The 14,996-nt window shown below is 40.6% G+C and overlaps 1 protein-coding gene across 1 annotated transcript in view; it reads left to right on the top strand.

The window, feature by feature from the left end:
* TPGS2 (tubulin polyglutamylase complex subunit 2) overlaps nucleotides 1-14,795 on the top strand; it is a 31,964-nt gene extending 17,169 nt beyond the window's left edge. Inside the window, exons 3-7 of the mRNA XM_016195971.2 lie at nucleotides 3,627-3,714; nucleotides 6,353-6,481; nucleotides 10,794-10,907; nucleotides 12,711-12,871; nucleotides 13,803-14,795. Coding sequence (XP_016051457.2) covers nucleotides 3,627-3,714; nucleotides 6,353-6,481; nucleotides 10,794-10,907; nucleotides 12,711-12,871; nucleotides 13,803-14,033 — 723 coding nt within the window. The 3' untranslated portion in view covers nucleotides 14,034-14,795. The remainder of the gene's footprint in view (nucleotides 1-3,626; nucleotides 3,715-6,352; nucleotides 6,482-10,793; nucleotides 10,908-12,710; nucleotides 12,872-13,802) is intronic.
* The last annotated feature ends 201 nt before the right edge of the window (nucleotides 14,796-14,996 follow it).

Here is a 14,996-nt window from a genome sequence, read left to right as displayed (position 1 = left end):
GTGTTTTGTTGTTGTTTTTTGCTTTTGTTGCTGGCAAATCGACGATTAGCACAATTTTAAAACATAAAGAGGCCATAAGAGTTCTGATGTTGCTAAGGGTGTGAAATGTGCTCACGAAACAACAATCACAGGCTATTGAAGAGGGAGAAAAATTGTTGATTTGGATAAAAGAAAAGCAGCCTGTGATAGCACTTTGGAGGCATAATATGGGAAAAAGCAAAGATACTGCGTGCTGGCCTCCCGAAAGACACCTTTGGAACTAGTGCTGAATGGAATTCTTTTAAATCTATTAGGGGTGGTTCGAAAAATTTAAGAAAAGAAGTGTTTGTTTGTAGATTAAATAGTACATTAGACCTGTACTATATATAGAAAGGTTAAAACGGAATCATTTGGGGGTCTGGAATGGATTAAAATGGGAAAAAGTGACTCACTTTTTAAACAAATCACTTTTCAAACAGCCTTCCTGAAAGAAACAAGTTCGAGAACTAAGGTTCCCCTGCATTTATTTATTTGTTTTAATTTTCTCTTTTTTTTTTTAAATGTTTTTTATTGATTTTAGAGAGAGAGGAAGGGAGAGGGAGAGAGAGAAACATCGATCTGCTGCCTGCTGCACACCCCCTACTGGGGATGGAGCCTACAACCCTTGCATGTTCCCTGACAGGGAATCACACTGGTGACTGACCTCTCAGTGCATGGGATGATGTTCAACCAACTGAGCCACACTGGTCAGAGCCAATGTCTCCTCTTTAATTTCTGATGTTATTTCTGTAGTAACAGTTGTAATGTCTAGAATCCCCTTTTTCTCCATGAGTGTAACTAAAGGTTTGTCTCTTTGTCTCTTTCATTTATCTTTTCAGAAAGCTAGCTCTTAGTTTCATTGAGTCTCTATTTCATTTATTTCCACTCTGATTTTTGGTATTTTCTTCCTTCTACTAATTTTGGGCTTAGTTTGTTCCTTTTCTAGTTCCTTGAGGTATAAATATAGGTTGTTTGAGAAATTTCTTGATGTAGGCATTTTATCACTGTGTACCATCTCTTAGGATTGATTTTGCAGTATCCCATAAGTTTTGGTATGTTGTATTTACATTTGTCTTCTGCTGTAAGACTTATTTTTTTTCTCTTTTGATATCTTTGACCCAATAGTTGTTCAGTAGCATGTTGTCTGATCATATGTTTGTGAATTTTCCATTTTCTTTTTGTAATTGATTTCTAGTTTCATACCATTGTGGCTCAAAATGATGTTCGATATTTCAGTCTTTTTAAATTTATTGATACTTGTTTTGTGGCCTAATACATGATCTATTCTGAATAATGAATTTCCCGTGTGCAATTTAGAAGAATGTATTTTCTGCTGATTTTGGATGGAATGTTCTGTTAATATCTGTTAAAGTCCATCTGATCTGATCTATCAATGATGAAAGAATATTGAAGTTCCGTACTATAATTGTATAGCTGTCTATTCCTCCCTTTAGGTCTATTAATATTTGCTTTATATATTTAACTACTCCTATGTTAGATACTCCTATGTTAGATGCATAAGTATTTATAAGTTGTTATATCATGCTGTTGGATTGACCCCTTTATCATTATATAATGACCTTCTTTGTTTCTTATTACAATCTTTGTCTTAGTCTATTTTGTCTTATATATCTATCTCACCTTTCTTTGATTTCCATTTGAATGAAATATCTTTTCATTTCTTTACTTTGTGTGTGTCCTTACATCTGAAGTTAATCTCTTGTAGGCAACATATAGTTAGTTCTTATACTTTTTAATCCTTTCAGCCACTTTTTGTCTTTTGATTGGAGAATTTAGTCCATTTACATTTAAAGTAATTATTGATATGTATGGACTTACTGCCATTTTGTTCATTGGTTTCTGGCTATTTTGTAATTCCTTTGTTGCTTTCTTGGTCTCTTGCCCTCTTCCTTTGTGATTTGATTATTTTCTGTCTTAGATTGCTTTCTCTTTATTTTATGTATAACAGTCTATTTTAAGTTGATAATAAGTTTGAATGCATTCTAAAGTGCTATGTTTTTATTTTTACTTTTCCTCCCTTCCACACATTAGAAAAGATCTCACAATTTATCTCTATCTTGTGTATCCATGAACAAATTATTGTAGTTATAGTTCTTTTTACTACTTTTTGTCTTAACATTCATACTAGATTTATAAGTGGCCATCCCACCACAACATTAGATTATTCTGAATTTAACTATATATTTACCTTTGCCTGTGAGATTTATACTTCAATATGTTTTCCTGTTACTAATTAGTGTCCTTTCATTTCAACTTAAAGACACATGTTTAACATTTTTTGTAAAGCCAGTCTAGTGGTGATGAATACCTTCAGCTTTTGCTTGTTTGGAAAGCTTTTATTTCTCCTTCACTTCTGAAAGACACCTTTGCCAGGTGGAGTATATCTTGGTTGGCTTTTTTTTCTTTCAGTACTTCTACTATATTGTGCCACTGTCTTCTGGCCTGTCAAGTTTCTGCCTAAAAATCTCCTTATGGTCTTATGGGGGTTCCCTTGTTTGTAACAGTTGTGTTTTTTCCTTGTTGCTTTGAAGATTTTTCTCCTTGCCTTTAACTTTTGACAGTTTAATTATAATGTCTTTTTGGATTTATCTTTTTTGGAATTCTGAGCTTCCTGGATTGAGAAATCTGTTTCCTTCCCCTAGTTAGGGAAGTTTTCAGTCATTATTTCTTCAAATAAGCTTTCTGCCCCTTTCTCTATCCTTCTGGGAACCCTGTTATGCAAAAGGGTCTGCTTGATGTTGTTCCATAAGTTCCTTAAGCCATCTTTACATTCTTTTCATTCTTTTTTCTTTTGGTTGATCTGATTGGATGAGTTCTATTACCCTGTCTTCTAGTTTGCTGATCTTTCCTCTACTTCATCTAGCCTGCTGTTAAAACCCTCTATTGAATTTTTTCCATTTCATTTATTGTATTCTGCATCCCTGTGATTTCTGTTTGGTACTAATATTTTCTGTTTGTTGAAATTCTCATTTTGTTCATATATTGTCCTCCTGCACTGGGCCCTGGGAGGATAACCATGTGAGTCCCTGTGAGCTCTTTACAAACTCTTAGTTCACTATAGCCTTGTGAGTCTCTTGGACCTGTTGGCTTTCAGAGCTAGATGTTTTGGGGCATCCATCTCTCTAGTGGAAGTCTTATAATTAAAAGTTGGGGGTGTCAGATGTGGGATCCAAACTCTTTGCTCCTCAGAAAGAATGTGGGAACTGTGAGTTCCCTTCCAATTGTGTGTTGCCTCCACCAAAGGTAGGTTTTATGGCAAGCTTGTGATCAGCCTTTCCTACATATTTTGATGTGAGTTTTTTCTCATTTGCATGACATGTGGGAATCACTCAGCTTATTTCTGGATTTCTTTCTAAGGGAATTGTTCAATATGTAGCTGTAGATTTGGGTGTCTATGGGAGGAAGTGAGTTAAGGAGCCTCTTATGTTGCCATTTTGACCCTGGACTTTCTAATAGAGTTTTGTAGATAATTATCACAGCCTTCCTATTAGCTATCTGAAACACGGTAAAGTGTCTCCAGTTGGTTTGAGGCATAGTCCTGTGCTCTCTTTCCCAGCCCTCACCTAATTGCTGCTTTGTGATTCTAGAAAAATAATTGTATACTGCCTGAGGATGTGAAGAATTTTTACCTGATGACCAATGGCTTCCACATGACATGGAATGTGAAGCTGGATGGTAAGTCAACCCCGTTGCCGTAGGGCAACGGTGGGGAACATATGGCCTGCAGGCCATATATGGCCTGCAAAATCATTTGGTCTGGCCCTGCCAAGGCAACTGCAGGTGGGATTCAAAATTCAATAAATTTAGGAGCTTTTTTTGTAACTAATTTTTAAGTTGATAATTTTGTATGGCCCATGAATGATGTTATAAATATCCAAATGGCCCTTGGCAGAAAAAAAGGTTCCCCACCCCTGTTTGTAGAAGAACATTTCCCTGCCTAAGATATTAGGTGAAATAGCTCTTGAGGGCCTTTACAACTTTTGAGTATTTGAATCTGGATGTGTTATTTAAATATATTTTTATTGATTCTTAGAGAGAGGAAGGAAGAGTGAGAGATACAGAAACATCATTTGGCTGCCTCCTGCATGTCCCCTACTAGGGAATAAGCCTGCAACCTGGGCCTGTGCCCTGACCAGGAATCGAACCAGTGACCTCTTGGTGCATTGGACAACGCTCAACCAACTGAGCCATACTGGCCATGCTGAATCTGGATGGTTTTGATGGCTTCTTCTAAAGTACAGTGTCCAGAAGCTGTGACCGAAGCTAAAATATGCCATCATTTCTTCACCCCCAACCCCATGCCAGAGTCTAGCCAGTACTTAACTGGAATCTATTTTAGAGTTTTTTTCTATTGAAATGAAGTAGAAAAAAAAAAAAATCAGTACACAGAAATCCTGAGCCACCTCAAATTTAGCACCTCTGCGGAATCCACCTCAGAGCGGTCTCCTCAGGGTGGTCGTAAGAGGAGCTCCTTCCTTCAGTCCCTGCATAGTGAAGACCTTGGGGCTCTGACCCTCAGACTAGAACCATTCCTTCTCCCCCTCACATCTCTTCAGCCTAAGTCATCAACCACCTCAGTGTTAAATGTACCTAGGACAGACTTTTGTGTTGCAAGTATAGGAACTCATGTAGGAACAGCATGTCAGGTTCAGGTACTATGTAGACATGAAAGGCAGTTCTACACATTGACGTGAAGGCTTCAGTAAAATTTCATAGGCTAGGAAATCCTGATTTAGCCACCGGAGCCCGGCCCATTCTTGGCACAGACTTCTGGTCCCTAGGAATCTTTTATTGCCTCCAGACTCTAATCACATCCCCAGATCTACTTCTGTCCTTGGGAAGCACCCTACACTACTCCATGCTGTCCCTGAGAATGTGTAGTAAATCTGCAGAACTGACTTCTCTCCTTCACTGCCTCTGCGTCTGCCTCCTGAGTTTCCCATTTTTGGTGATTCCCAAAATCTTACTGTTTTTCTCTGTCACAGATGAGAAGAAGCACTTTTTATAGCTTACCACTGAGCATTTAACATGAACTTTTAGCTTAAAATACTTTCTTTGGGTGGCCTAGAAACCATTCTTGTCACCAGTATCAGAATCCTCCTTTGTACCATGGCCTTTGGAGTTTAGAACAACAGAGAGAGTAGACAGTACCTAGACTGCGTGTCAGAATCTCCCTTTCCCACATCATGGAGCTATGTTAGCCCTTTCACAAGCCTGCCTCAGAAAACAACCATTTCATGATGCTTTTATGAATGAGTCCCTCTTCATTTATTACAATGCCTTCTTTAATCCTCCCAACTCATCTTCCTGTCCTTATCCCTATTACCATACCCGTTTTTCACTGGGTAGCTAAAGTCAGTAACAGAAAAGCCAGTGGAGGCATCTTCTAATGTTAGTGGTCTTTTCTTCTTGGACATCCAGCTGCTTTATTGCCTCAGCCATTCCAGTTTTTTAGCATTTATTGTGTGCCATCATGTGTCATCCTTTATTACAAGGAGTGTATATAATAAGGAAAATACGCAGTCTTCATTTTTTTTTAATTGATTTATTTATTTTAGGGATGGAGGAGAGAGACACATCGACATGGAGATATTGGTGTGAGAGAGAAAACATCAATTGGTTACCTCCCTCACATGCCCCGACCGGGAATGGAACCCAAAACCTGGGTATGTGCCCTGACCTGGACTCGAACCCTCCACCTTCTGGTGTATGGGACTATGCTCCAACCAACTGAGCCACGCTGGCCAGGGCAGTCTGTGTATTTATTTGCACCTTTATTTTTTCTGTTTAATCACAGAAGACTGGAACCAAGCAAGAAGCCTGCTAAGTTTTCTCCACTGAAGAAGGAAAGATGAAGTAGAGGAGGAGAGGTTTTCCATTGTGAAAGCTTGTAACAAAAAGAGAGTAGAAGAAGGGTCAGCTATATAATCAAAGCTGTTACTCCTTGCATGTAACTCTTAATGCAAGGGAAAGAGGGAACAAAAACATTGCTAAGTCCTTTGCTCTTCAAACAGCACTCCTACCCTAGATTTCCCAGTCCCTTTGGAGTATCTCCTTTTTAAATTTTCTTCAGCATTCTACCCTAACACAGGCAGTGGGGACTCTTCACCTATGGCCCCAGTTGCTTTTTTCACATGAAAGGTTGGCGCTTTAGAGCACGTAGTCCATTGATTATCTTCTTTCCACTTGCCATCAGATTCTTCAGCTCTAGGATCAAACAATAGGTGGGCTTAGGTTACTTAAGCAGAAGTCCTACTAATAACCATGGTAACTAGTCTGTTACTCCATGTATTTCTTTTTAATGTTCCCATAGAGCACACCATTCCATTGGGCAGCATGGCAATTAACAGTATTGCAAAACTGACTCCACTCCACCAGTCTTCTATGTACTCACTTCCTAATGCACCAACTCTGGCTGACCTGGAGGATGATCCACAAGAAGGTACCTGAGGGAACCTCTGCTCTGAGTTAGAAATTAGCCTGCTTGTTTCCCTTTTATAATATTGAAAACCATGGGAAGACATTGTGGCATTGTAATATTTCCCCCCAAAGCTTTCCCATCCATAGCTTCTCAGGATGGTGGGAGTAAGGTAAAAACAGCCTGTATCAAAGGACATGTCCATGAAGAAAATGCCAGGGTTGGGATCTTTGTTTTGTTTCTAGTACCCACTTAAGTGCCTGGCACATTGTAGACACTTAATGAATGCTTGATAAATGAATGAACACTACAAATTAAACTTCACTCAGCATTTCAGTATTGGGGTTTCTGGGGCCGCGGCAATCTAAACGCAGCTCCCTCCCACCCTCCATGCGCTTTGCCACTTCTGATTAAAAAGGCTATTAGTCAAATGGCTACTAAAGGCTTCAAGCAGCTATGGGAAGTGAGGACTTTGTCAGTCAGCATTGTGTTTGGATGCATATAACAGAGACCCAGTTACAATGTCCAAATTAAATAGCTTATTTTTCTTATAACAAGAACTCTGAAACTAGGCTAATGTAGCTGCTTGAGGAAGTCAGTGATAACTTAGTCTTCCTCTGGCTTCATGGTGCACCAGCCTTTGGGTATGGTTTTCATCCTCATGGGTGATGAATGTGGGCTCTACCTCCAAGCTTCTGACCAATAGCCTTTGGTCAGAACAGAGTCAAAAGGTTACCATTGCTGCAATGAAATGTGAGGAAGTATGTTTAGCTGTGCAGTATTGATTGCCTTCTCAGGCAAAAATGGCGTTTAAATACAAAAGAAAGGAAAAATGAATATTGAGTAGGCAACTAGCATCTCCTAAATACTAAGGCCTTGACAGAGAACTGATGCAACACTTTCTCCTTCAACTGGACAAGCTTTTGAACAACAGTAGGAGGTGTACAGTTGCTAAGACTGGAAAGTGATGAACCCTGGGAAAAGCCTGTCACTCAGAGATGTGTAGAATTCTCAAGGGTCGGGACAAAGTCACATTGACTTCATATGTTTATGCTGGGGCCCACTAACCCTTAAAAGACAAAGTTGTTAAATAAGTGGACTGAGTCTTCCCTGCTCTTGAGGCCGGAAGAGGTAGACTAGACACCAAGGGGCCTCAGCAAATGATTGAGCTGGGGTAGAGACCACATTGTCCTACAAATTCATGGGAATAGAAACCACTTGGCCTTCCGGTACCTGCTGGGTTTATGCATTTTAGGATAGTCCAACAGCTAGACCTAAGTCTTATTAAACCTTAAGAGAAAAATACTTTTCTCAGGGGACTCAGCAGTCAGAACAGTAAGGAAGAAATATCAGAATACACAACCAGAGAAATAAAACTGCTAAAGGATACAATTAACCTCAATAAAAAGAATAAAAACACTTAAGAACATTTAAGACAGCACAAAGATTTCCTATAGAAGTTCTAAACCCCTGTACCTCAGAATTTAGAAATAGGCTCATTGAAGGTGTAACTACTTAGTTAAGATGAGTTCATGCTGGAATAGGGCAAACCCCTAATCCAATATGACTGGTGTCTGTATAAAAAATAAATTCAGGAAAATAGGAAAAATGCCATTTGAAGTTAAAGGCAAAGATGGGGTGATACTTCCACATCAAGGAAGGCTAAAAGTTTCAAGCAAACCCTAAAAGCTAGGGGAGAGACCTGGAACAGATTCTTCCCCACAGCCCTCAAAAGGAACCAGTTCTGCCAACACCTTGATCTAGGGCTTGTAGCCTCCAGAACCACGAGACAACAGATTTTTGTTGTTCAAGGCACTCAGTGTTTGGTACTTAGTTACAGCAGCCCTACCAATTAATACAAAGAATATTCTGGGGTCTTCATTAGAAAATGTAGGACTAGAGAGGAAAAAGCAGAATGTGGGAGGTTTCATCCTACTGTAGGGAAGAAATTGTACACCTTGTTGGGGGAAACAGTGTTTTAATGTAACGGTTTTTCTGTTTCTGTGTAATAGATTACCACAAATTTATTACCAAACAGTTTTCATAAGAATTCAGCAACAGATTAGCAGGGTCTTCTGCTTAGGGGCTTACCAGGCTAAAAACAAGGTGTCAGCTGGTGCTCTCATCTCTGGCACAGTGGTTGGCCTCACTCAGTTTCTTGCAGTAGTGGGACTAAGTCCCTGTTTTTTTGGTCAAGGGTTCCTCACAACATGGCAGCTTACTACTTTTCAGCGAACAGGAAAATTTCTCCCCAGTCTGCTACAACAGTTTCATAAAATTACCTAATCAAGAGAGTGACTACTCTGTCATATTCACAGGTCCTGACCACACTAAAGGGAAGAGGTTATGCAAGGTATGTATACCAAGGAGCAGGAATCTTGGGTGCCAGCTTAGAGTTCTGCATACCACACTTGGTTAGGGAAATAATGGTAGAATCACATGTATCCAATCATGTAAGCATACAAACAAGAAGGAAGATAACTACTAAGGAAATAAGTTTTTAAAAACTATATTAAAACCTCTATTAAGGGGAATGTTGAATCACATAAGAAAAAAAGGAGAAAAGAGGAAACATTGTAAAATAAAATAAAGCATTAAGACAAATATGCTGGGATTGACTCTGTCTTTTGAAAAACAAAGACTGCTATCAGAAGCACAGCTCATCCATGTAATTTTCAGGACTTATACTTAAATTGATGAAGAGACTTCCTCTTCTGGTACTGCTAGGTAGGTAATTCAGAGCAGTCTTTCTGCTGGACAGCTGAGGTGTCAGGGCAAAATATAAAAATCATCTTCCTATAAACATCAAAGAGCTAACAAGATGATGCAGTAGTACCAGGTCAACAACCAAAAGAAAACAAATCCAGGGAAGAGGCTCACATTTGAGGTTGCCTTTGCCTGGGGTACATTGTCCTTTTCAGAAGAAACAATGAGGCTAAGAATTTGACCCATATGTACGATGAGGGGGAGAAAATGGGAGTCTAAAAACTACAAAAGATGGCACCCATAAAAACCACTACCCTTTGGGTTGGCATCTACCCTAGATAACAGAATGAACCAGAAGTAGCTACTCTTCATGTTGACTAAAGCTCAGGTATAAGCCATCTATTTCCCAGAAAATGCTACATCCCAAAACTGGACTGAACTGATCCCAGATTATTAATCTCCTCAGGGCCATGGCACGAAGAAACAGAAGCTAATTCTAGAGAAATGTTCTAAAATTGATTGTGTTAATGGTTGCACAACTCTCTAAATATACAAAAAACCATTGAATTGCATACTTTAAATGAGTGAATGTATGGTAGATGAATTATTTTCAAAAAATAATTCCTACTAAAAAATAACCAGGCACATGAAAAAAACACCATAAGAACCAGCACAAATAACAGGTAACAGATCCACTGGTACTCCCAGGGGTGAAATTATTAGGTACAGACTATAAAACGATATGCTAATACACAAATGGAGATAAAACCAAACTAAAATTTCAGTGAATTAATAACAGTGACATTGCAGATTTGAAAAAAAAAAAATCCAAATAGTGACCTCCTGCTTTCGGTAATGGCAGACTTGACTGCATTTTATCAGATCAAGATTATGCCAATAATACTCTAAGCTCTGGAAAAAATTTAAACTATTACCTAAAAGGTCTGGAGAGTAACCAAAAACAAGTAGAAACTGGAATGGCATCTCACATGGCAGAAGGGAACCACACTGAGTTTCCTATTTTTTTTAACTTTACACCTGAGGGTAGACCTCAATCAGGCCTCCTAAAACCTGGTGAGACCCTATAGTGTGGACTTTATATTTCATCCACAGTGGAATAACAGAGACCAGATGTATCCTCCAACCTGGAACAACAATAAACAGACAAAAATGTATCAAACAATGGGTTTCAAGACACCATCAGGCAACAAAGGAGGTGAACCCCAGCTTATTATCTGAGTTTCCATAGTGAGGGAACCTAAGCAGAACCTACTGCACTCTCTGAATTGAGAAGACAAAGCTAAGAGCCTCACTGGATGAAGACAGCTTGAGTTCACAGGATTGAGCAACAGAAATTTTTGATTTCCCAGTGCAAATAAAAGTTATGTTTATAGTATACTGTAGGATCTATTAAGTGTACAATAGCATTATATCTGTAAAAAAACAATGTACATACCTTAATTACAAAATAGTTTATTGCTAAAAAATGTTAACTATCATCTGAAAATATTTAAGAATATGTCTGAGATAGGCTTTTTGCCCATTTTGTCATCCGAGCAAAGCTGGATGAATAAGTATGTGTCTGCGGTTGAGTACGTTTGAACCTTACCATTACCTTCTGGGTTTGCAGCCAGTGAGAACCAGCCAGAGAAGCCTCACTTTGATTCTCGCAGTGTGATATTTGAGTTGGATCCTTGCAATGGAAATGGGAAGGTTTGCCTTGTCTACAAAAAAGGGAAACCAGGTAAGAATAACAAGTATGGTCCTGTAGTTTGGGTATAGCCTTGGCTGACCTTGCTCTCCAGTGTTCACACAAAAGAACGCTTCTTCCTGGCCTCCTGAGACACCACCTGGTCTCTGATAGGTACCAAGACCTCTTTGAGCATCCCCCTCTCTGCCAATTACTAGAGTCTTTTTTTTTAATCCTTAATCAAGGATATTTTTCCATTGCTTTTCAGAGAGTGGAAAGGGAGGGGAGAGAAAGAGAGAGAGAGAAACATCCATGTGAGAAAGAGACATCAATTGGTTGCCTTCCACATGCACCCCAACTAGGGCTGGGGATCAAGCCTGCAACCCTGAGCCAGAATCGAACCTGGGACCCTTCATTCTGAAGGCCAACACTCTAGACACTGAACCAAACTGGCTAGGGCAATTACTAGAGTCTTTTTAAGCTACCATTATTTGTGAGTTACTGTAAAATAATGGGATTAGGATAATAAGTGAATAAAAACTAAAAGAAATTGTCATTCTATTTATAACTCCTCCAGCAGGCTCATGTGTTAGAAAAGCATCCAGGAAAAATACTATTTTTCTCCAGTACTACTTTATGTAGGACAATTAATAGCAATAAAAACCTGAATTACTAGACTTCAGTCTAAGACCACAGATAGGAAATCAAGAGAAAAAGGCTCTGGTCCTTGAGCAGTGGCAACCACCTGGCCACCTAACAGCAGTTCAGGCCCTGGCCTAGGGGCTGTGAAACGACAGAGCTGGACAAGGCCCAGCAAGTAGCTCTCTGCCTGGTAGGGGTGAGAAGATACACCAGGATTTACCTTACCTTTGGGGGAAGGAGAGATGGTCTTCAGCTGGAGGAATCTGAAATAGCATTTGAGCTGCATCTGGAATTATGAGTAGGAATGATACATGGGGTGGGGTTAAAGGGTTTGGTGAGGAAAAAGGGGCATCTAAACAGAGACACAAGTGAAAGCCATGTAGTAGGAAAGGACAAATGATTTGGGGGGAATGAAAACTCAATTCACTGGACCCCCATGGTTCATCTTGTAGATGAAGAGATGAAGCCAGAAGGCTAGTTCTTTGTGTGGTTTTGAAAGCCAAGTGAAGGAGTTTGGACATAACTTAGAAGAGAGTAGGGTCTCGAGGATGTTCAGCGGAAGAATGGCAGGATTCAAATGAAAATGTATGTGACCGCAGGGGTTTGGGAAGAGGAAGAGATCTGAGGATGGAGGCCAGTTAGGGAGATGCTACCGCCATTAGACAGGAGATGAACTAGGGGAGGCCTGCCTGTAGTAGGAGGGAGGTGAGACGCAAGTGTGAGGCAGACCCTGGAACAACAGTGCCCAACCAGGACATCACGCAACAGCACAGGCAGGATTCCCAGGAGAGGGAGCTGTTCTAAGGTGCTTTCTCACAACACTTCTAATTCTTGACAGACCTCTCCAGAAAGCCAGTCATTCAGAGTTTCTCTCCATCAAGAAAGCTGAGACCACAGTATGTACCCACTGGGGGAGGAGGAATACTGTTTCCACACAGAAAGGGAGTGCTGCTTAGGTAGCCTGATGCACAGAGGCAGACGCCCAGCAGATAGGTCAGTCAACTGATTAAGAATTTGTAGAAGAATATCAAAGAAACCAACCAGTAACAGTGGCCACTGGAGAACAGGATTGGGAGGTTGGAAGAGAAGGAAGGGAACTTTTATATTTTACATCCCCTCTACTATTTGAACTTTTTAAAACCATGCATGTATATTGACTTTATAGATAAAAGGAAAAAATTTTAAGCCATCCATTTATTTCCTTTGGTATTTCAGCATTAGCGAAAGACACTGAGATTTGGTTCCTGGACAGAGCATTATACTGGCATTTTCTCACAGATACCTTCACCGCCTATTACCGCCTGCTCATTACACACCTGGGCCTGCCCCAGTGGCAGTATGCCTTCACCAACTATGGCATTAGCCCACAGGCCAAGGTAAGGAGCACCTGCACCTCAGACTAGAATGTATCGGAGTCTTCTGAGGACATGCTTAAATTGCAGACTCCCAGCTTTCCCATCGATGCAGGAATCTGGGATGGAGCCCAGAGACCTGCACTTTCAATAAGCAAGGCTGGTGATTCCAGCCTCACTTTATTCATGGCTGATCCTCAGAATCACCTGGGGAGTTTTTTCTAATTAAATTTTGTCAGGGCCTTAGTTCTGATGCTGGGTTTTGGATGGGCAATTCATGCACTTAGGAACTGTGAAAGGTCAGTCTCTCACTTCCCGGTTCTCCAGCCTCCCAATGCGCTTCCCCAAAGGTAGCCACTATAGTATTTCTTGTGTGCCCTTACCAAGATACCCTGTTCATGTAGTTTTTGGTTCCTTTTTTCTCAAACACAAGTGCAATATACTATTCACATTGTTGTGCACCTTCTTTTCACTTAACACTCCATCTTGGAGCTCATTCCCTGTCAGTACAGAGAGAGCTGTCCTTTTCAATGATACACAGAATTCCAGAGTTTGGATGTCCTTCCTCTATATTACAGATTCTGCCAAACCCACCTGATGGGCAGTAGCTGGTTGGAGGGCAGAACAATTAGAAGGACTCTGTCTGCTGGTGACTTGGGACCTAGCATCCCAGGCTCAGGGCTCACTAGATCAGAAGGAAGGACGTTTACTCAGATTCTTAGTTCTCATGCTGCATTTACTTTAAAAGTTTTAAGACCTCACAGAACAATGTGTGTGTCATCACTTTCGCAGACATGCTAATAGATTATTTAGGAGTTTTTCATAAAACTTACTCTCTTTGCCTCATCTCTCCAGCTCTCACCTCTCCAGCTCTCTACTCCGTATCCCCACTAAAGAGCATAAACAAGGACATAGCTCCTTTGAATTGTGACCCTCTCCCAATTCTGCCTTACAGCAATGGTTCAACATGTACAAACCCATCACCTGCAACACAAGCCTGCTCACCGAAGAGACTGACTCCTTTGTGAACAAGCTGGATCCCAGCAAAGTGTTCAAGAGCAAGAACAAGGTCTTAATCCCCAAAAAGAAAGGGCCTGCTCAGCCTCCAGGTAGCCAGAAAGGGCCCTCAGGTCTGCCGGCCACCCTTAAACCCTCCTCTGGCTCTGGAAACCCTGTCCGGAAATGAGCACCCCACCTCCAGCTCCCTGTCGGCCCCACAGCGATGATTTCCATGCACAGATACCCCAGGGGTGGCCCAAGCGTGAGGGCCTCCTGCCATCTGAGTGACCTAAATCCCAGGCATTTTACTCCCATTAGCATTAGCCAGGAGTTGGGAGGGCATACTCAGGTTTTTCCAAGAGTCCTCTCATCCCCCCCGCAACAGGTTGTGCCGCCCCCTATCTCTGGAAGCTGTGGAGAGTTTTGTCTTGTTTAAGTAGCCAAATAGATCTGTTAAGAGCTTCCTCTGTTTTCAGTCACAACCCCCTATCCAGCAGTGATTGAAGAGTCCCTCAAAGAAACCATGGGGTTTGATCCATGAGGCATTAGGACTGCAATGTTCAGTTGGTTGCCACTAGTCACATGTGGCTATTTAAATTATAAATATCCACTTCCTTATTATGTATATTACATTATAGCTACATTTTGCATATTCATGTGGCTAGTGGATTCCATACAGACAGCACAGAGATGAGACATTTCTGTCATCACAGAAAATTCTATGGGACAGCCCCCGAATTAGAATATTTTCACACTGCTCTTCCTCAGATCAGTTAATATTTGTTACCAAATATTGATACCTTAATTTGATGGTCATAATGTTCCTTGAAAATATAATTGTATGTTCTTCATATCCTTTATCACAAACAAATCTCCCACTGCTCAGGTCTTTTTCAGTTTTTTATAGTTTCTCATCTACATCAGTTTCCTATAAAGTTTTTTGCTTCCAGTTTTGTGTTGTGATGTTTGCACTTTTGCCAAAATTATCTTTCTCTAAAGGAGAGGTGATTATGCTGTACTCTAACCATTTAAAAACAAACTCTCAAGAATTACTTTGCAGCACTCTTCATAAAGAGCTTTGATGCAACCAGTCACTGTTTTCCAGACCTTTCCACCTGCTCTGCCTACTCAGCCTGCTCACAGCTGTTCA

Source organism: Miniopterus natalensis, chromosome 7, assembly GCF_054644295.1.
Source record: "Miniopterus natalensis isolate mMinNat1 chromosome 7, mMinNat1.hap1, whole genome shotgun sequence".
Lineage (NCBI taxonomy): Eukaryota > Metazoa > Chordata > Mammalia > Chiroptera > Miniopteridae > Miniopterus > Miniopterus natalensis.
The sequence above is the reverse complement of the archived record's forward strand: the minus strand, read 5'-3'. Positions and strand labels throughout refer to the sequence as shown.